General features: G+C 38.3%; 1 protein-coding gene across 1 annotated transcript in view; it reads left to right on the top strand.

Annotated features, from left to right (window-relative positions):
* The first annotated feature begins 1655 nt into the window (after positions 1-1655).
* The window catches only part of LOC124798391, a 77274-nt gene continuing 55472 nt past the window's right edge, over positions 1656-23457 (top strand). Inside the window, exons 1-4 of the mRNA XM_047261766.1 lie at positions 1656-1942; positions 5601-5717; positions 11275-11486; positions 15715-15963. Of these exons, the coding sequence (XP_047117722.1) occupies positions 5660-5717; positions 11275-11486; positions 15715-15963 (519 nt within the window). The 5' untranslated portion in view covers positions 1656-1942; positions 5601-5659. The remainder of the gene's footprint in view (positions 1943-5600; positions 5718-11274; positions 11487-15714; positions 15964-23457) is intronic.

The following is a 23457-nucleotide window of genomic DNA, read 5'->3' as shown; positions in this document are numbered from 1 at the left end:
AGTGGTCTATGAATTCCTGCATGTGATCCTAAAAGCTGTAGATGAAAAGGGAATGGCTACTGGAACCTTCTTAGACCTATCCAAACCAATTTATATTACAGATCACATTATTCTATTAAGTAAATTGGAAACAAAGGGAACTGGAGGTATTCCAAATGAGTGGCTTAGTTCATATATTACTAATCGATAGCAAAAAAACTGTTCTTAAACATGATAAGATCACTGGAAACATAATAAGAACAGCAATATACGCATCAGAAAAAGCTACAACGAAATACAATGTGCCACAATGATCAACATTAGGTTCAATCCTCATTCTTTTGAATACGGGTGACCTGAATGAAATGGTGCATACCAAACAAGAAACTTTACTTGTTGATGACACCAATATTTTGATTACAAGTTAAACCAAAAAGACCTTCAAATGTCTACAGACACATCATCGCTGGAGCTAACATACTGGTTTGGAAGAAATAAACTTATCATATACATTGAAAATATGATAGCTGTGAACTTCCATGTATCCCACACTAAGCAATAAATGTTCCCTCACTGAAAAACAAATAACAAAAGTTTAAAATTGGTTGATGATGTGAAATTCCTAGGAAAAGCTTTGCAGAATTACCTAAAATGGAACATACATGTTAAAGTTCTTACACCTAAACGGTCATCAGTCTGTTATATGCTACAGATACTTAGCACAAGCTGTAACAGAGAAACAGTAATACAGGCACCTCATGCACACCTCCAATCAGCTGTTAGATATGGAATAATATTCTGGTGGGATGCACCTTGTAGTCAATCCATATTCAAAACCCAAAACTGAGCTTTCAGAATCATATGCAATGTAAAGAAACAACAATCATGTTACCCTTTTTTCCCGGCATTAAAGATACTGAATATTCCATGTCAGATTCGGATTCTTTATTGGTCATTTAGCATTATTACAAGCAATAGACTTTGTCAGTTCACTTAACCTATTAATTTTACAAAATAAGGTTTTATATATTTAAGTTGATATTGGGCATTTCTAAAAATTCTTCTAATGAATAGAATGCATTAGTTAACAGGAAGTTATGCACATTTTCTTTAAATAATTTCTCAGGCTTGATTGACGCACTTTTAGACAATTTGTTATATATTTTAATTGTCATATACTTATGACTGTTGTTAGTTGTACATATTTCAAACAGCAGTCTTTACCAGAGAATATTTAGAAACCTCCAATGCATATCAGCAAAACAGCACTGTGCATAGTCATGGGACAAGAAATGACAATAACATTCATTTCTCCTATGCCAAGACACCTACCTAACAGAAAAATGTTCTTCATAGAGGTACGCAATTATATAATGACCTTCCTAAAAACATCTAATTATTAAAGGGTGTAAGCTTGTTCAATATATATAATATCTTTATCCTCTCGGTATTCTTTAGTGACTTGTCCTATATCAGTACAAAACGTCATAAGACCAAATTCATGGAGGTAAGAATAATTCTTACCTTCATGACCAAATTTAAGTAAATAAAGAACATAGATATACAACATCTGTGGTAGAATCCAACGACGTTAATTTAAACTCGTTTGTAGTATCTGTGTCAAATATTACAGATCTTTGACTTGTTTTTGTTTTGGTGGTGTTATTTGTTGGACACTAGTAGTAGAGACGCAGAGTTCCGATTGCAGTGTGTAGGAAATTATGTATATGACACCTAGAATTATAGAATAATGCAGCTTTTCCAATTTGATGTAGAACGAGCTTCGAGACGAATGTTTCAGGTTAATGACAAGAGATTGAAAGAATGCCGTACGCTCTTTCAAAGAAATATTCTCATTGACCAGTGAACCGAATCCTGAACGGACTTAGGAATTGCATATTTAAGTGTTAAAGATGTATTCCGTTTTGTTAAGTATGCACCAGTCCTGAAGTACTGAAAACTGGTAAGCTGTAGTTTCATTACTGCTGTGATATTTTACACAGAAAAGAATCTGACACTGTTATGATTGTTACGGCAGGGCAACTAAAGAGAAGTTCTATGTATGTCTAGAACTGTCCTAGCCCGAATTTCTCGAAGTTTAATATCATGAGTATTACGCGACACGTATGTAGATCATAGCATCTATCTGCCTTCTATCTTTACGCTAATGTCCAGAAATTTATGCTGGGTCCCTCTAACTCCTTGCTGATTTTTAATTAGTATGCCACTGGTTCGTATTTTTACAGATTTGTGCAGTTGTATATTGGAATCACAAATTTGTGGAAAATATGAACCAGAGGCACACTAATATCAGCAAGGAGTTAGAGAGACCCTGCAAAAATTTCCTGGACATTAGCGTAAACATAGAATACAGCAATCATAAATTGAAAATTACCGAAGAGACTCCTTTGTTGATACATTTATCGCAGTTTCCTCCCAGCTTTCTACAGCCTGTAAACAAGCAACATTCCACCATATGATTGACCACCTCCTTTCTATACCCACGTGAAGGATTTGGCCATCAACTGAATACAACAGCCACAGATAATGAATTTGATTCCCAACATCACTGACAAAATTCTAAGTTAAAAGATGAAGAAGCGAACAAGATCCCTATTTTCCCTAATAAACAACACAGACAAACTGGAAAAGAGATTGTGCAGATTACCTTTTATAGGGAAAATGTCAAACAGGATAAGTAACAGAATGAGATTTTCACTCTGCAGCAGAGTGTGCACTGATATGAAACTTCCTGGCAGATTAAAACTGTGTGCCGGACCGAGACTCCAACTCGGGACCTTTGCCTTTCGCGGGCAAGTGCTCTACCAACAGAGTTACCCAAGCATGACTCACGCCCCGTCATAAAAGCTTTACTTCCGCCACTACCTCGCTTCCTACCTTCCAAACTTTACAGAGCTCTCCTGCGAACCATGCAGAACTAGCACTCCTGAAAGAAAGGATATTGCGGAGACATGGCTTAGCCACAGCCTGGGGGATGTTTCCAGAATGAGATTTTCACTCTGCAGTGGAGTGTGCGCTGATATGAAACTTCCTGGCAGATTAAAACTGTGTGCCGGACCGAGACTCGAACTTGAGCGCTTTACAAATGGGGGCAGAACAGTTTTAATCTGCCAGGAAGTTTCATATCAGTGTACACTTCACTGCAGAGTGAAAATCTCATTCTGGAAACATCCCCCAGGCTGTGGCTAAGCCATGTCTCCGCAATATCCTTTCTTTCAGGAGTGCTAGTTCTGCAAGGTTTGCAGGAGAGCTGTAAAGTTTGGAAGGTAGGAGACAAGGTACTGGTGGAAGTAAAGCTTTGAAGACGGGGCGTGAGTCGTGCTTGGGTAGCTCCGTTGGTAGAGCATTTGCCCGTGAAAGGCAAAGGTCCCGAGTTTGATTCTCGGTCCGGCACACAGTTTTAATCTGCCAGGAAGTTTCATAGGATAAGTAACATTTTGAAGGCAAATGGTTTCTCTGTGCTTTAACGTCTCTCAGACAATAGGTAGCTGATTGTTCAGCGCAAAAGACAAACAACCAGCCATCGAAAAAAGTGGGGTTTATAAGATCGTATGCTGGGAGTGTCCATTTTGCTACACTGGACAGACTGGGAGTTCAGTCAGCACCAGACTTAAAGAACATAATAGAATCTGGAGATTGGAGATGCCTGATTCAGCCTTTGCAGAACATTCCCTAAACAAAAACCGCAAATACATAATAGATGTACAGGTCTTACACATAGAGGAAATGGGGGAAAAACAGCCAGTTGGAAATCCTGGAAATTAAGAAACAGATGTGTATATCCTGACACATGTTAATAAATGAGCAAACGCAATTCAATTATTCACCTCATTTAGATGATATCGCAAATCCCAGATAAAAGTAGAACTTGGGTCGCAGTCCATAAGTAGATAAAAAGTTCTAGGGTGATACATAACTTTATTCCGAGGTATATCTAGTCATGTTAGTGTAACTGCTTAATTATAGTAAGTCAGTATGTAATTTGTCAAAAAATGGTCATTTAAGTAATTTTGCAATAAGCCAATGTTGTGCAGTAACCATAATAAAATTTGTGAAACAACTTCTGTTTCATTTGTTGGAGATGAAAAGGCATCTTTAGGGTATGATCTGTAGAACATGATGAATGGTTAGAAAGAAGGGGTCAAATTCTTGAAAAATTTCTGCATTTCTTCATTAGTTTTTGTCTGCTTCTTGTCAGTAGTAGTACATCTACGCCTACATGGACACTCTTCAAATCACATTTAAGTGCCTGGCAAAGGGTTAATCGAACTACCTTTACAATTATCTGTTATTCCAATCTCGTATAGCGCGTGGAAAGAACGAACACATATATCTTTCCATACGAGCTCTGATTTTCCTTATTTTGTCGTGGTGATCATTTCTCCCTCTGTAGGTCAGTGTCACCAAAATAATTTCACATTAGGAGGAGAAAGTTGGTGATTGGAATTTCGTGAGAAGATACCATCGCAATGAAAAACGCCTTTGTTTTAATACTGTTCACCCGAAGTTTTGTATCATTTCAGTGGCACCCTCTCCCATATTTCACGATAATACAAAAAGAAGTGCTGCCCTTCTTTGAACTTTTTCGATGTACTCCATCAGTCCTATCTGGTAAGGATCCCACACTACGCAGCAGTATTCTAAAAGAAGACGGACAAGCATAGTGTAATCAGTCTCCTTAGTAGATCTGTTACATTTTCAAAGTGTCCTGCCAATAAAACACAGTCTTTGGTTAGCCTCCCCCCCAACATTTTCTGTGTGTTCCTTCCATTTAAGTTGTTCGTAATTGTAATACCTAGGTATTTAGTTGAATTTATGGCTTTTAGATTAGAGTGATGTATTTTGTAACTGAAGTTTAAAGAATTCGTTTTAGCACTCATAGCCGGCCGGTGTGGCCGTGCTTTTCTAGGCGCTGCAGTCTGGAACTGAGCAACCGCTATGGTCGCAGGTTCGAATCCTGCCTCGGGTATGGATGTGTGTGATGTCCTTAGGCTAGTTAGATTTAATTAGTTCTAAGTTCTAGGTGACTGATGACCTCAGAAGTTAAGTTGCATAGTGCTCAGAGCCATTTTTTAGCACTCATATGTCAACTGCCAATTTTTGCACCATTCAGATATCTTTTCTGAATAGTTTTGCAATTTGTTTTGATCTTCTAATGACTTTATTAGTCGATAAACAACTGTGTCACCTGCAATCAAGCTAAGACGGCTGCTCAGATTGTCTCCCATATCGTTTATATACATAAGAAACAGCAAAGAGCCTATAACACTACATTGGGGAATGCCAGAAATCACTTCTGTTTTACTTGATTACTTTCCATCTATTACTGTGAACTGTAACCTCTCTGACAGGAAATCACAAATCCAATCACATAACTGAGACGATATTCCATAAACACACAATTTCACTACAAGCTGCTTGTGTGGTAAAGTGTCAAAAGCCTTTTAGTCCAGTAGTGTGGTTTTATGGTAAAAGAAAGAGTCAGTGAAAGGTATTCAAAGTTTTTGTATGCTATTATAACATGAAGATTTTATGCCTGTAATTTTATTATATGTGACCATAACTAAGAGTCAAGTAACCACTTCAGATGTCTTTTTCAGAGTTACCACAACTGTAGTTCAGAGAAGCTAGACTTCAGTTAAAATGACACGTAAACAATATGGCTACTCCTGGGAAAGTTACAAGACCAGTAGAAAGCAGATTACATGCACATAAAGGTAATACTTCCAGCAAGTGCTGTTCCCAAGCCCACTTCACCTGATATCTGTTGTGATATCTCATAAACATTTTATTTTTATTTCTTATATTTATTTCCCACTGAACTCACTGGCGTGATCTATTTTGTGTTATAGCCTTCAAGAAGTATCGTCATAGAATGTTATATATAATGAGAAAATAATTTACTTGGGCCTGTGCTGTATCTTTTTTCTTGTATTTTCTAGTGAAATGTCCAAAACAACTTAAAAAACTTACTACAGATAAAATTTTAATATGGAAGGTAATAGGTCATTACTTACACCAGAGAGGAATCGTGAGCTATGGGGAGAAATGGTGTTCGGTGTTAATAGTTCCTCTAGTTGGGAATTATGTTTTACAAAAACAATGAGAACAGTAGGAAAGGGAAATACTGAAATGTTTAAGACTGGCAACACATTTGATTCACAATGTTATCAAAATGGTGAGCATAAGCAATTCATGGAAATACAAAATGACAACTGTGACATCACACATATAATAATAATAATAATAATAATAAACACAAAACAGCACTGGTTTCCTTATAGCGAAAATATTTGAAATTATTGGGAAACTGGGACTGCAGATTTTCTAGGCGAATTTCATTGACAAAATCTTCTTGTTACATCACAAATCAAATAAGACATCTGGTACTGGAGGCTTCCGTTGACCCATAGCAAGCACACTTTTGTACATCTGTGGTGTGATAGTGCAGAATGGGATCTGTGATTGCTTGGGATACAAACTTACTAAGCAGGGTAGGGGAAGAGATCACTAGGTAATAACTGTAAAAATAATATCAGGAGCACAGAGAAAATGGATTAAAGACAGAGAAACAGAGGTATGCTAATGTTCATGAAGAAGTGAAATTGGATGGATAATATCTTTCTGCAACACATTTGTGTTTGGCTCTTTCATTTCATTACTAGTTAATAAGATTAATTATGTTCTTCAAGACACTACAAGCCCTACATCTCCAACAACAAGCTATAGATATCCAGCATCAGGCCCAGTCTCAGAAAGTGCAAAAGGAAACTTGATTTTAATTTATGTGTTACATTCTCTTCATTGTTTCAGGAGGAAGATCTAGTTGAGAAAACTACAAAATTAGAGAGACAGAAAGGCTAGACAATGCTTACTTTCACGGTACAGAATTCCAGTAGTGCGAATAGATGCATTGAAAAGTGAAAACATTATTCCTAGCTTTCAGAACTATTAGTTCCTTCCTTGAGGAGTTTCTCTCTCTCTCTCTCTCTCTCTCTCTCTCTCTCTCTCTCTCTCTCTCTCTCTATCTCTCTCTCTGTGTGTGTGTTTTCATTGTATCTCATTCTGTCCTTGTGTCATATCTAAACTGAAACTGGCACAATGCTTACTACTACAGTCTTTTTATCACCTTCTTTCTCTGATGCCTCTTCCATCATCTTTGTTTCCTGTCACCGTCACAACAAGTAGGTTTCTCTCATTTTGGGGTCTGAGTGACCTTCCCTTCCTTTTTAACCTTCCCCAACCTACCCCTCTTTACTCCCTGAAGAAAGAACTTACAGTTCTGAAACCTAGGAATAGTTTTTTTAATTGTATTTATTGACAGTACAGAAATTGTACCTCTTGAAAGTAAGCCAGTTACTTTAAATGCTTTGGTGTTCCAGTAGTTCACTGCCATTTTTTTATTTATCCGTGGCAGTGTAGGTATAGTTACTGCTATCTGACAACCTATCAAGTTGTCATCCCATTTTTCTGAGGAGGCATGTAATTAATGTTCTCAAGCATATTTGCACTTACAGCCCTCTCATGAAACCTCCAAGAATATGGTAAATTTATTGAAAAATCCAAAGGGAGCTCAGTAGCAATACTTAGATTTTGATGCCAAATTAATTATTCATAGTACTTTGCTATCATCTATGCAATCTTTGGGATTACAGAAGTGTCAGATTCCACCCGTCTGCTTTGACCCATGACGTCATCAGTATTGTGGAAATGGCTATTCTAAGTGTCTCCATTATGGTGCCTATGATGTAACTATGTACCATGCAACAAACATGAAAATGCATGTAAATAAGACAATAACATCTCCCTCCAGAAATACAATCAGACTAACAGGACAACTGTGGGAGACTGGGGGTTTAAAACCTAAGGGTGGGGACAAGCTAAATATAATAGCAAAAAATAAATAATCTAAAAAAAAGTCACACACCATGATCTCAAAACAAACAAAATGATGAAAAAAATTATAACATTCCACTACGGGAATCCGACACTTCCCTTGACCTATGTAGGTCAACCACATCTGATGCACCTTCAACTAAAACTACAAAAATTGGAATCGATTATTTCCCTTGGCTTATATAGATCAACTGCAACTATTGATGCTAAAAAAACCAACACCTGCAACTATGAAAAATAAAAGCAAAACCACACCACCTCAAAAATCCAAAAATCAAACATCCCTACATAAATTAAAACACATTCAATACACCGTAAATACACAAAACATCACAACTCGAGAAGAATAGACCCCAAAAGAGAAAAAAAATTACTTACCACAAATAAATTCCCGGACTGCAAACTAGGTATTACTTACCACAAATAAATTCCCAGACTGCAAACTAGGTTGGCCACACTAACCCCCCCCCCCCCCCCCCCACCCCCCCACCCCACACACACACACACACACACACACACACACACACACACACACACACACACACACATACATACACACCACCACCACCACCACCACACACATACATGTCAACCTCATGTTCTCGTGATAACTAATGCACTTCACAATCTCAGCGATCATGCGAAGTAACTGGATGAATTTAATAATGGGCAACATGTCCTCTCCCATCTCTGACTGTGACATAGCACTGTTATTTTTCATGGTCGTATCCATACCTAACAACAGAAGCCACCCAATAAATGGGTAACAGTCAGATTGGAATACCACTGCTGTCTATGACATTTCCAGACAATCTTTGGCCTGGAATATCATCAAATGGCACAGAACTGTCTTCATTGATGAGTCCCATTTTGAAATGAGCTCCGGTGGCCAGCAAAGACGTGTCTGGAGATGCTCTGGGCAACAATGGGATACTGACCTGTCCGTCGCCTGGCATGCATCCTGACTACCAGGAATGAAGGCCCGAGGTGCCATTTCTTTTCATAGTAGGACCCCTTTGGTTGGAGAGTTTCTACCGCATGACTTTGTGCTTGCCAAACACTACTTTGACCAATGAAGAATGTTTGGAGAATTGTGGCCAGGACCTTCACCCATCTTGGGATTTTGATGATCTAACACATCACTCGGACAGAATTTGGCACAATATCACTCAGGAGGATATCCAGCAATTACATCAATCAGTGCCAAGCCAGATAAGTGCTTGCATAAGGGCCAGAGATGGACAAATGCCTCATTGACTTGCTCAATTTGCAAAGCTCTTGAATAAATCATCCATTTTTTCTGAAATTGTAACCATTTATTTGATTACACATGTACATCACATTTACAAATTCCTGTCCCATTTGAACAATTCCTTTGTGGAGCATTGTTTTTGTATATTCTTGAACTGAACATCACCGCAAATAGGAGGGGGGGGGGGTGCTTTTTGTGTGTGTGTGTGTGTGTGGTGTGTGTGTGTGTGTGTGTGTGTGTGTGTGTGTGTGTGTGAAGAATAAAATAAAATGTAGTAGTATTTATGTTGGTGTAATTAGGTGAACTTAACCAATTACTGTAAATATTGTGTTCAGATTTTCTATGAGGTGCATTGTTGTCATTTACTGTGTTTGCCAGCATATAAGACACACCAGGATAAAATACTGCTCACTTTTTAAGACTATTTTTAGGAATAAAATTTCTCACTTATTACATCTGCTGCAAAACAATTTTAACACATATGTGCACGTACATCAAATATCTAGGCAATATAAGTAGAGAAAAGTGATTACCTTTTAATTTTTCTCCTCAGATCTGCAAAATTCATCCTCAGGGCTGAAGGAAGAAATACTTGAATCCGCCATGTCAGACTTTGAATCCTCATACAATATCCTCTGTACCATCCAATGCATTAGTGATTCCCTAAATTATAAACAATTTAATCACTGTTTCAGTTTTTAAATAGTTCCCTGATGCTTTCACCCTCTCCCAAACTAGAGAAATATTAGGTCTCTTCCTCCTACCTGATAGTGTAGTTTCTAAATCTGAAGATTGCACCCATCTGTTCCACTTCATCCTTTGTAAGTCCCTTAAATGCTCTGTAGATACATACATCTAACAGTTGAAGTAAACGTGTCCCCCCCCCCCCCCCCCCCTGGAATTACAACTAAAAGTCTTCGATTCATTCAGTCTGTTTTTAATGTCTTCTGTTCTGTGAGAACGAAACTGATCTATACTAACAGGACAGGCTTCTTCAGTAGGCCTCCGTGTTGCGTAGACCAAATTTTATTTGTACACAACCTCATTTTTCGTCCATCCACCTTCCCTTTATTTTGTACCTGGACAAATAATTCTTTTGGCAATTGTTCCTCAGGAACTGTCACTTGATACAAATTGAGCAGGATAAAATGGCTTTGAAGGGACTCCTTTCATACCCTGAAGTTTTGACATTAACACTTTTTGTCCTTGGATTCCACAGGTATATTAGAAGGCACATCAGAGGTTAGCAAAATCTCATCCATGTTTCCAGTTTGTGAAAGTAAAAACTTTTCTCTTTTCCTTGTGTTAATGACAGATCAGTGAAATTCAACAATTTGTTCTTTATATTTGACTGGTATCTTCTGTGGTATTTTTTCTCTTGGTCTACATACAAAGCCAATACCTCTTCATAAATCTTGAACACCATTATGTTGATCCTGTAAAGTCAGTGATTCCTTTGGTAATAGATACTGATTTTGCTTGATGAATGATCAGTTTCTTAGAAACTGAAGTTCCTGTTTGTCGTAAAATGCAATTATGAAGTTCTGCTTCCAGTTTTGGCCATTTAACTGTTACATATCTTGGATTATTTTTACTGCAAGGTGCTTTCTTCAAAATTTGTTTCTGATTCTGCTAAGTTCTTGGCAGTATTTCAGCCTCTCTGCCAAACTGGTTCCATGCTCCTTAGGATATGCAATCACTTGCACCCTAAATGCAGTTGTATAGCAATGCTATTTTTCAGCCATAGCCTGCAAATATGACCACAATGTAGGTATAACACAAGTGTATCTCCACATTAAACACAACAATAACTGAAGCTTGAACGAACAATATAAAAACCATCAACAGTGCGACATGTACATCCACTGAACTCTGTACAGCAGGAATGCTCAAAATTCATAAGGAAGCTAACAATGAATTGCTTCAAGCTGAAAAATAGAAATTTTTAAGAAATGGAGCTTGTAGTATCTATGTTAACTTGCTACCAGCATCTAAGATGCATACAGTTTTTGAGACTATTTTTTAAGGAAAAATGTGTCTTATGCACTGGCAAATACAGTATATTGGTACTAATACCGAGATTTTTTTATGTCTGCTTACTTAAATTGAGTTAATTTTTTCCACAGAAAATGATGTCACTTCAAAAACAACCAGTGTTTATGATGCTATTCCAGAAAATGAGATTTCTAGTAGAGAGGCTACACGTGTGGGACAGTTACCAGCTCAAGTACATTGCTCAGACTATCTACAGCAAACTTTGAGTGATCTTATGCAGTTAAATCCTGACGATTTTGTAACACATGATCAGCTGCGACAATTTTCTCATCATGTGCCACAGGTCTGTTCCATATTTAACATAATTTTTCAAATTCTTGCAAGCAAAGGTTGTCATATAAGTAAACTTACGTTGAAGATTGCCTTGTGTACTAGTCCTAACTTTGGTTTGACCGCCAGTGCTTCATTCCTGGTCAAGGTGGCAACTCATTTACACATGAAAGGTATAAGCAGTTTCTCATCAGCACAGGTTCCTTAAGAGCTCATCAGAGTATTCAACAGAAGTACCCAGCAAACAAAATTTTCTGGAACACAATTTCTTATTACAATGACATGGACAGAATACATTGTTTGCTGGGTACCAGGCAGCAATAATGGCGAACAAGCTAATCTGGCAGCCAGAGGCACTGATGTAGACACTCTCAGTGATACAGTGGTATGCTTTTACCTTATGGCATAGGAGAATCATCAAGGCTCAATAGGATAGTGTCTGGAGATGTAGAGAAATAAGATGTGCTGCATGATGACAGCTTCAGGGTCATGCCAAATGTCGCTCTCATTGTTCTAATGGAAAGAGTCATTGCCCTAAAGCACACAGTCACCTTCATCAGGCAGGAGGCCCACCAGTTTTGATATGGCACATTGTAGCTAATTATGTTTTGTGTTCTGGCAAGAGGGCAACAGTTGGCATTGATAACATGTCCATTATGTTTGTTTTGTGGAGAGAAGTTTTTATCATTTTATGCATTGTATAGATTTGTGCCCAAACTAGGGTATTTTAATTTGAGATACAGTGGCTGATCCATTGTAAGTGAGTGATCAACCAATCAAGCCCATCTATTATTTTGGTTTTGAGTGGTTGGTCTTTCAAATTTTACTTTTAATTTTACCAAATACTCATGTTAATATTTATACTTCACTAAGCACTTTTCTTTGTACAGATATCTGTTTTTTCAAATCCTGAATGGCTTTTATTATTTTATGTGAAATATATTCAAAAGTAAAACAGTGGAAATTCCAATTAAGAATATCAATGTAGGAAAAGACAGATTGCTACTTACTGTAAAGAAGGCACATTAATTTGCAGACAGATACAATTAAAAGACACTAACATATAGCTTTCGACCACAGCTTTCATCAGCAAAAAAGAAACACACACAATTCATACACAGAAGTAAGCACACCTCATGCACACATGACCACCAACTGCAGCATCTCGGGCTGGAATGGAGCTATCGTGTGGGATGCAAGCAGCAATCTGGAGGGGGCGGGGGAGCGGAAGGGATAGTAGTGTACGGGTGAGGAGAGAAACGAATGCTGTGTGGTGGAGTGTGCAGGGACTAGAATGCCTACAGGTAAAGTGTTAGGAGGTTGTGGGGCAGGGATGTGGGGGAAAAAAAAGAGGAGTGGGGAAAGACAGGCAGGTGTGTGTTCACTCCAGTCTATGACAGTTTTGTAAATTTATAATTCTTGTGCAGTCATATATTTTCTACAACGCCTTATTTATTGTTCCCATCCGAACTGTGCACACAGAGGCATTTAAGAAGTCATTTCTTCCTATGGTCCATCTGCGTGTGGGATGGAATGAATTTTCAATATTTGGGGCACTGGGTAGAAACCTCTGGCATGCAACTGTTCATGGCTTACAGCGTATGGATATAAATGTACAGGATGCCCAGGTTAAACATATAACAATATGAAATGTAATTACTTGAGACATAATTGAGATATTGGTTGGTGATTTGTTTGTACAAGTATGGCAGCTTGGATGAGGCCACATTTCACACTTTGGCATGGTAAACACCCACAGTTGCCTTGTATGGGGAACTGACCCCCCCCCCCCCCCCCATACAGTTGTAGAGTGTAAACATGACTCTCCCAAAATAAGTGTATGGTGTGGATTGTTGAAGGACAGGCTTATAGGTCCATTCTTCATCGTGGAGTCAGCAGTTAATGCAAGAACGTACGTAGACATGGTGGAGCTGTATGCTGTGCCACAACTTCTCTTGTGATGTGATCTTTCAGCATGATGGCACGCCATGCCATTTTGTGAACATTGTGAGGGATTTGTTGGACCAAGAGTTGTCAGATCGCTGGATTGGGAGAGGTAGTCCATCAAGTTGCTTGGTCCCCTAGAAACCCAGACAGTTAGCCAGTTGATTTTTTTTCTGTGGGGATTTGTTAAGAATCAGGTGTACCAGATGCCAGTTTGTGATCTACCAAATCTGTGCCATCACTTATGTGCAGGTAACACAAATGTTATGCCAGCAATGTTGCAAAACATGGAGAAAAGTGGAATACAGTGGTAGTGCCAGTAATGGTGTGTGTATTGAGGTGTGTAAAAAAGTGTCATAAGTTACCATACTGCAAATAAATACCTCACTTACTTCTCATATTATTACATTTTATATTATTAGGTGTTTAACTCTGACAGCTTGTGTACAAGCTGTGGTCAACTGATCAAATGTCTTGGTAATTTCTTGGCAAGTTGAAAACTGCCTTAAACAGAATCAAGCCAGTGGCATTTTTTGCTAATGTTCCTTTCTTTTTTTTCATCAATTACTCTTTCTGTATTTGTCCAGTCCATTGGTGGTGGGTAAGGATAATGGATAAAGATGAGGGAAACTGATTTTAGGGGAAACTGGAAGTCTCTAGTTTGAAAGTGCATGCTGGTGGAAGATGTATGATAATGTCCTTCCTGTGACTCAGATTTTGTTTGGTGTCCAGGCAGCCCTGTTCAGAATGCTGGTGGCCACCTCACACTTGGATGGTCCTAAGAAATGTCAGTTAAATGCCACATTTTAAGTCCAGTTGGACATCTGCACCCACATGGTCATCACTGTTAGTAATCATAAAATGAAATAATTAAATTAGCATGAATTTGGAACATAAAATGTAAGAATATTACTGGCTAGCACACATTAATGTTGGGTATTGCTCTGATTAAAACCAGGTTCCTAGATAAAGGAAAGTTCATTGAGGGCAGTACAAGTTATGTCATACTTTGCAACAGTTACACAGAAGAGAATGCCACATCTGAAGTCTTCATTTTGCAGCGAAGACCAGTATGATGAATGAACACCACGTTGCGCCTGATACAGTCTATTAATGGCTCATGAAACTTTGCTTACCTTCTCCGTATACAAATTTATGACATTCATTTGGCTAAAGTCTAGATAAGGGGCACTGCTAGTCGTGGCCGTCTACTGCTGGAAGATTGACAATGCATCAGTTTCACCAAGCCAGTGGGATGATATTTTCATGTGACCAGTGAGAGGTAGGAAAAGAGGCAGTGAATTTCTAGCACCCCCCAGCCCCACCTGGCCCCCATCTTACAGGATGATGAGGATTGTAAGAACTGTTTCTACAGCTATCTAAATGTTGTTCTTGCCAAAGTGCATCAGGCAGATAAACTCTTATACCATGATGATCTATTGCTATAGTGGGAAAAGAGAATCAGTTGTTGGGAAGTGCCATTAGCAAAAAAGGAATAAGAATATAAAAGAGTAAACTTTCATTGTCAAAGGCAACTTCAATAAAATTCTTCTGGTTATGTGACAGCATTCTATGTGATGAAACTACTGATTTCTTGCCTACTGCATCAGGGTGAGCCTTACAGAGGCTGCATGCAATATTAGACAAGATGTTGGTAGTCTTATGACTTAATATTTGGTCACACAATCAGAAGAATTTAATCCAAAAAAAAAAAAAAAGAGTAGGAAACATCTGTGCCACAGAATTACTGCTTCTTGGTCTTTTGCTGAACAAAGACCTCTTTATCACTAGCATCAATTTCCATGTACCTGTATGTTTCAACACTGCGTGGGTCCATCCATGTTCCAAAAACTGATGTCTTACCTTACTACGCAATAAAAAAGTTATCATCACAGAGATTGAATGGAACAGTGATGATTGTTTGGCAGGCATCAGGCTTCTTATCACTCATCTCAAGTTTTCTGTCCATCGAGAGCGTCTTACCCATTTCATCAACCCCTGTGTTTGCAGTGGGCATGTAATATTAAGAAGCAAATAAAGAGTGTTAAGACCAAATGCTTATAAGCTGCACTGTTCATCTAGCCTATAATGCTAATTGTGGCTACTTTGAAAGAAAAAAGAAGTGTTCACACAATGAAAACTTCCATCAACTACCAACCATTTCTGATAGCCTTTATTTAATTTTTTATTCCCCCCCCCCCCCCCCCCCCCCCCCCCCGTGTTTGTATTGTTGGTGACATATGGGTGGAAGTAATTTCACTTGAAAATCACAGTTAATACTATTACTTCTGTTCTAGGACACAAATTCAGAAACAGTGGAATATGTAGTCTCTGCTAGTGATAATGTGGAATCTAATCTGAGAGAGACTACAGATGCTTCCTGCAGTAACAGTAATTCTCGGCCTGCTGATATAACAGCAAAAAATGATGATGCTAGTGAAGTCTATTATTCACATATTTACAATTGCATTGTGAGTGATACCTACCCAGAAGACTATTCTGAGAGCTACTACACAGCACTGAAGAAGAGAGCTAGGAATTATTGTGTGAGTAAGGACTGTATTCCTGAGCTGCATGCATGTTGGATCTTTATAAGTTCTAGTCAGTTCAGTTGTAAATCAAAACCTTAATAACTTTTGAGTAATGTTAGTGCTTCTAAGTTAGGTGTTATGATTGTAGTTACTGAAGCAAAGCTCTCATAGGTTTTAAGAATTATTTCTGCCTTGTAAGTTGTAGTGTACTTTGACATTTGATGCTAGTATGTCAAGCTTTATGAGGTGGCTGTGATATGTGGGAACATCCATCACATTCTATTCCCTCCAGTATCACACCATTCATGAGTATGGTGTATTGTAAATGTGTGATTGGTATTGTATATTATGGTAGTTTTAACTCATACGGAAGGAAGATTTAGACTTTGACATCCCATTGACTATGAGGTCATTTAGAGATGTAGTTTGAAGCTGGGGGTGGGGAAGGAAGTTGGGCATGTCCTTTACAAAGGAACCATCCAAACATTTGTTTGGAGCTATTTATGGAAGTCATGGAAAGCGTAAATCTTTTTGGTTGGCCAGTAATTTTAACCATGTCCTCCTGAATGCAAGTCCAGTGTTGTAAGCATGGTGCCACATTGCTTGGTTTCAACTCTTCCATCAGTGGACATGGTAACCATGTCACGTAGGTAGCTGTTCTCTAAAAATCACAACAATAGCTGATGGAAAAATAATAAATTTACCCTTTGACTGCTGGAGGTGCACTATCTTCTTGGCACACTGAGGCGCTGTGGCCCACAGTGTAATCCGGCTACCTGGCTCTAAGTGCCTGTTCCTTGAGCTGCCGCTAGGGCCAGGGCGGCCTGCTCTGCCTCACCCGTCTTGTGCTGAATATTTCTGGAGTGACAGGGACTCCAGGTGAAGCACTGTGCCCTCTCAAGGCTGATACAGAATAAATGTTCTCACTACAGAGTTTTCTCAGATGAATTACTGCGAAATCTAACTAAATTGTTAAAACTGTTTTCCATCACTAAGAATTATATCTTGCTTGTAGTTTTTTTACATGATTTTTGTAGCTTATGCTGAAAGCGACGTGATTCATTAGATTTACCTCAATAGTTTATTGTTCTTTCTTGCATAACCATTTATAACATCTGAATTTCTCTATGGATTCCTCACTGTACTAACTCAAGAACGAATAAAATAAGCTACAGATCACACTACATTGTTTTTGTTGTTCGAAATGTCGTATTGTGTCATTTATAGGAGAAAGCGGCATACAGATCTTCATTTATATCACACTGCAACATCAGAATTTACTGTGAACAGTGGCAGGAACAATTATACTTCACTTCATTAAATTAATTTTGTGATGTGTTTGGAAATTTCACATGGCATACTATTTATTTCTGAGAATACAACAAACTGAGTTGTTCGTCATCTGAGTCAGATTCTTTACCTGTTATAGGTACACTGTGTAAAGTGTTCCATCCAGGCACAGAGATGCAGCTGTCCATTGCAGATGGTAATCAGTGCTGTTATAATTTGGAATCACCGGAAATGACTGACTGTCTGCCACAAATACTTTTTTCTTGTGCCATACTTTAATCATTGCACATAAGTACTCAACAGATATTCCAACATTTGAAAGCTGTGAAATATCTCTCTTTTTGTAAATTTAGGAGTTCCTTTTACACTTTGTGAAGATATTTTCCATCCTTCTTTTTGATCGGGATTTGAACCAGCACTGGTGAAGTTAAAAATATATTTTATGTTGTTTTTTTACTTTTTTTTTCATTTTCAAAGATTTTTTTCTGATAGCATTGTTGTATTTGTTCTGTACTGTGACTAGTAATTTGTTTTTTGTGTGGTAATTTTCAAAACAAGGTACGACACACAATGGTACCATGCATGTTTTATATTCGTACATGATTTTTTGATGCACTTTCTGTTTCCAGCAAATGCCTTCCGACAAACCGTAGAGGATTATTATCGGAACGCCTTCCGCTGTCAGCTTTTCAGTACTCTTATGCATAAATTTGTGTAAGTTCCCTTACCAGCGACAGGTTAAACACTGCTGTCGACATTTCATGATGTGTTAGTGACCTGTGTAGGACATGAGTGTTTAAAACAAACAGATCAAGAATGTGAAAAAAGAACGTCTTATAGCACTTCATTGTTTTTCATATACATCTGACAGAGCTAAGCAGCATATCATTACCGTCATCTGCTCCCATATTTGAGTCATAGTTTACCATGTTTTGTGGTTTCTTAATTTTCTCTCCAGTATTTCTCTTTTGCGTATCAACCCTTTCTGTGGTGCTACTAGTGGGCAACATCCACACTTCCTTTTGTCACCACTTTATAGCAAGCATTGTAGTAGTGCACATAAATTGAATATCTCCTTGTTTCAGTTTTTTCTGCAATTTTGGCAAGTTGCCTGTTCTTACAGAAAGTACTGCCTGCATTTGTCCCATGATTGTGAAGCCAGGAAAATAAATCTGGGCTTGAGTACCAATTATTGAGGTAGAAGACATGTTCACGTTCTAAACAGGGCTTTATAGTGTAGCCACTATGTTACCACTTTTCCCCAAATTGTGGAACTCATTCTCTGTTGATGCCCCTGTATAAATAATGAAATCTAAGACATAGCCAGTCTTACAGTCACATAACACAAATGTTTTTATTCTGAGTCTACTCTGTTTTGATGGAATGAATTGTCGGCAAGATAAGCATCCTTTGAATAATAACAAACTTTCATCAATGCAGAGTTTCTGATGTGGATTAAATGCACAATGGAAAGATGTACGAACTTTATCGACAATATTCCTAATTTTTAACAATCTGTCTCCTCCAGTATTGGCAGAGCTGTTACTGAAATGTAACATTCTCATAAGAACAAAAAGCTGTCTTTTGACATCAGTTCACTAAAAATTGGAGTATTTAGGAGAACATCTCTGGTTTAGGGTTAGCTAATTTTCAGTTTTTTCACGCGACACATGAGGAGACAAACAGCTGTGAAACAATACATTTCTTCATATCCAGTATCTTTCCACACTGATGTTCCAGAATGCAATGATTCTGGAGTTTCTCCTTGGTGAATAAATAAAACCGATTTGTTTTGTCGGCTATACAGGGTGTCTCACTTAACTCTGCCACCTCAGATATCTCTGGAACAACAATAGATATTCAAAAACGGTTTTCACCAACATGAACGTATGGCAGGGGCTTAGGAAACCAAATACTGTGCGAAATTTTAAAATGTAAACAAACGCTATTTTCAACACAAAACTGTGTATTTTTGAATTTACACCCCCTATTATTTTGTATGCAATCAATAGCATGAAAAATCACACAAATAATGGCATTGGTTGCATCGCAATATGTCAGTTACATCCCAAGAAATTGCAAAGTGAAGTTGATGCTTGAAATAAATGAAACGCACAGCTAACGCACGTCCTGAGACTCAAGTGTGCACCTTACGTTGACTGTGTCAGGGGCTCTCACAATGGGAAGGTATGCACAATCCACAAAAATAAACAAGTAACACGTCCAATGCAAAGTTACATTTTTTAAATTGTAAATGTTTGTTTATTCTAGCAAAATGACAACTAGAGCTACAATTAGAGATGACACACTTGAATTCACTTTGCTAAACACATTTACTAGTACCCTGTCACACACAGAAACTGTATTGTTGTTCATTACATCCAGCATAAAAAAATACACCCACATCATGGCCAATGAAAGTGTGTCATGTCAACATATGCTCAAAGTGCCCTTCATTTGCTTCAATACACGTTTACAGATGGGTAACGAGAGAGTGTTGCACAGATTGCAGAGTTTCTTCAGATGTTTCTGCACACGCTGCAGTAATACGATGTTGCATATCCTCTACTGTCGTTGAGGGTTCTTGATACACTCTGTCTCTCACTGCACCCCACGGAAAGAAGTCCAATGGCGTCAAGCTGGGGGGGCCATGCTGGCCATTGCACAGTACCTCCCTGCCCCATGCACCTATTTGGAACGTCTCTGGCAACTTTTGCATTGTGTGCGGAACACCCATCGTGTTAGAACCACATCGATAGACGAGTTTCCAATCGTAGATCCTTCATGAGGAGCGCTTGTGTGTGTTGAAGAAATGATGCATTCGCTGTCCATTCAATGTTCCATGGTAAAAATAGGGATCTACAATACAGTTAGCAATGATACCACACCAAACATTGACACTCCACTGTCATTGATGAGCAACTTGGCGAATCCAATGGGGGTTCTGCACGAACCAGTAGTGCATGTTCCGCAGATTCACATTATTTGTAAATGAAGCCTCATCCGTAAACAACATATTGCTTAGGAATACTGGATTACCTTGCAACTGCTAAAGTGCAAAATGACAGAATGAATTCAGGATTCAAAGCATTCCCATACAGTCCTTGGTGCAGTGAGATATGGAACAGATGAAACTGATGCCCATGCAAGATTCTGCACGCACTACTGTGGCTTATTCCTACACCTCGTGCAATTTCTCGTACACCCACCTGAGGATTGTGTGCTATGGCAGCCAGAACAGCAATTTCATTTCCATTGCCAGTCGCTGGCATTGTACGTCGACATTTTGTGGGAGCCCAGCTTCCTGTTTCCGTGAGTGTCTTGCAGATGTTGCCAGTGGTTCAACTTGATTGACACCGCCGATCTGGGTAGCGTTCAGCGTACATTGTCAAAGCTGTGGTTGCATTTCTGTAACATTCGTCATAAATTAAAACAATATCTAGTTTTTCTTCATTACTGAAGGCTGGCATATCGACTAGATGAAGGCAATTGTAACAAGCCACGAGGAAACAGGTTTTAATGTGGCAACGTATGTGAATTATGTTACAGTATGAGAGCAGTTCAGCAGACCAGATTAGGAGACACTTGTACACTGAAGGTGTACCGTGTGCTGTGGTGATACTGGTATGTTTATGGCAGGATACAGGCAACCCCTGCTCTGAGCACAGTACTGCATGCGATGCATTACGTCATAAACTGTGACGCGGTCGCGGTAGCCACATATTTCAGAACGTATGATGTTTAGAAATGTGAAACCAAGTGTGTTACCACTAATTGTACCTCTAGCTGTCATTTTGCAACAATAAACATTATACGCAAGACATCCATCATTCTGATACCGCATTATTTGACACACACAGGTGGACCAGTTCAAGTAAGGTACAGCTCAAAAAGGGGCTAAACTATCGCCCTTTTGGAGTGCCATCAGTGAAATACAGGCCAATGATGTGTTGTCATACAATACCACATCGTACATTAACACTCCACTGATGTAGTACATCAATCATGTCACAATTACCGGCAGCGTGAGGTGCACACTTGAGTCTCAGGACTTGCGTTAGCTGTGCGCTCCATTTATTTCAAGCATCAACTTAGCTTCATAATTTCTTGGGATGTAATTGACATATTGCGATGCAACCAACGTCATTATTTTTGTGATTTTTTTATGCTATTGATTGCATATGAAATAATAGGGCGTGTCCATTTAAAAATACTCAAATTTATGTTGAAAATCGTATGTGTTTACATTTTTAAATTTTGCACAGTATTTGGTTTCCTAAGTCCCTGCTGTACATTCATGCTTGTGAAAACCGTTTGTGAATATCTATTGTTGTTCCAGAGATATTTGAGGTGGCAGAGTTAGGTGAGACTCCCATAAAAAATAACATGAAAACTGACAGAATTCTTGGCTCATTCTCTATTTTACACATGTCCCGATAATGTATCATCAAATGTGTGTGATCAACTGGCTGAAAATCATTTTCTTTCCAGTCAAATTTATCTCTTAAGACGTGATTTCTTCATAGGCATTTCACTATCACTTTCTTCAGATTGAGATCAGCCAACATCTCTTGTTGAAAAACGAGACTACATTGACACCCCTGTTGACTTGGACAGTTTATGACTACAGTTTTATGATTCTGTGGAAGAGCTATCAATTTCCTCAAGATCAAGTAGTTCATCCTCATTGTCGCTCCTCATAAGACTCTCCATGATTTCTTCCTCAATGCACCCATGACATTTTGCCATTTTCTTTGTAAAATACAGGACCCAAAGAACACTGAAGTAAATTCCACTGAACAGTGAACTGTGTTGTAAAGCCTAGTCTCACAACAGACAAAGAATTGGACACAAGCTATCGTCCAGAAAAGCGAAAAGCTACTGAGGCATAGGGCGGGAGGTCCACTGTGTGAGTTATCTCATCATCAGCACTCATATAGCGCTCAGGGGTCAGCAAATGGGTGCGACTTAACCTGTCAGCAGTGTTCAGGGGAAAACTGGTGGCTGGCAGGCAGTATGACAAGTAAACTCATCAACAACAGTCATATGATTCAAAATAGTGCCTTGCAATAACACCACTCCAGCATTTTTAACTGTACTGTTTTGAGTTATACTGTGCTCTCATTTTCCTTTTTAAGATTATGATGAGATGCAACAGAATTTAATTAATTTTAATATGGAAACTCTAGTCATCCATTAACAGTTTTAAAATTTCATTGTCAGTAATATTATGACATTATGTGTCCTCCACCAGACTGAATTGAGGGAGCAACAGAAATAGATAGAGAGGAAGAAAGTATTGGATGGACTAGATGTGGATGGAAGGGAAAGAGCAATAAGCAGCCTGTTGATTATGTTACAACCTTACACTTTTCTTACCATTTGTGGCATGTCTCTGTGTGTACTGAAATCACTGTTCCATGAGAACTAAAATCTCATCTAATTTGCGAGAGATATAGTGAAAACTTCACATAGTTTATAAATTTGTGACTCATACAACAATTCTCTTCCTCAGCTTACCTCCTCTGATGTGCATATCTTAATGTGTATTTTTTTTATGACCATGCTATTATCCACCATGTTCATTCTTTTAACTTTTAGATGTACATTATAGAAAAAGGAAACAAATAGTGTGAATTGAAGTCATTAGTTAGTTATATACATGCTAAACAGTGCAACACATTTTGTCTGCTTTGCATCTGTCTTCTAATTGATAAATGGTGTGTCACTATCCATAATTATTTCAGAAACTAGGTTTACTCAAAATTTCAGACACTAATCACAGTTCCAGGTCATTAACACAAGTGCAGATAATGGTTTTCAACAACAGTGAAGTAATTAAAGGCATATATGAGCAACTTTAGAATGTTGTACCTTTTCTGAACTTGAACTTGTTACAGCATAATGTCTAAGCATTCAATGTGCATTATATAATGCGGCTATTTATACGTGTCACTCAACAGAATATTGTGTATGCTCTCTTCCTTATGAATTAACTCATTCTTTCTCAGTCACACACTGTCCTTACAAATCTCATCGCAAAGAAGAGCCTTCAAGGATGGGGAATGAACAGAAGCAGCCCATTCTGGTTTCTTGTGTAAAGTGCTGACATCAAATTATGATCAGTGCAACTCTATTTAGACTGATAGCTATGACAATTACTCCTGTATTACTGTACATAAAATAGCATTTTTGAATGAAAAAACCTCTGTTCTTGCT

Source organism: Schistocerca piceifrons, chromosome 5 (assembly GCF_021461385.2).
Source record: "Schistocerca piceifrons isolate TAMUIC-IGC-003096 chromosome 5, iqSchPice1.1, whole genome shotgun sequence".
Lineage (NCBI taxonomy): Eukaryota > Metazoa > Arthropoda > Insecta > Orthoptera > Acrididae > Schistocerca > Schistocerca piceifrons.
This window is presented reverse-complemented; position numbering and strand designations above follow the sequence as displayed.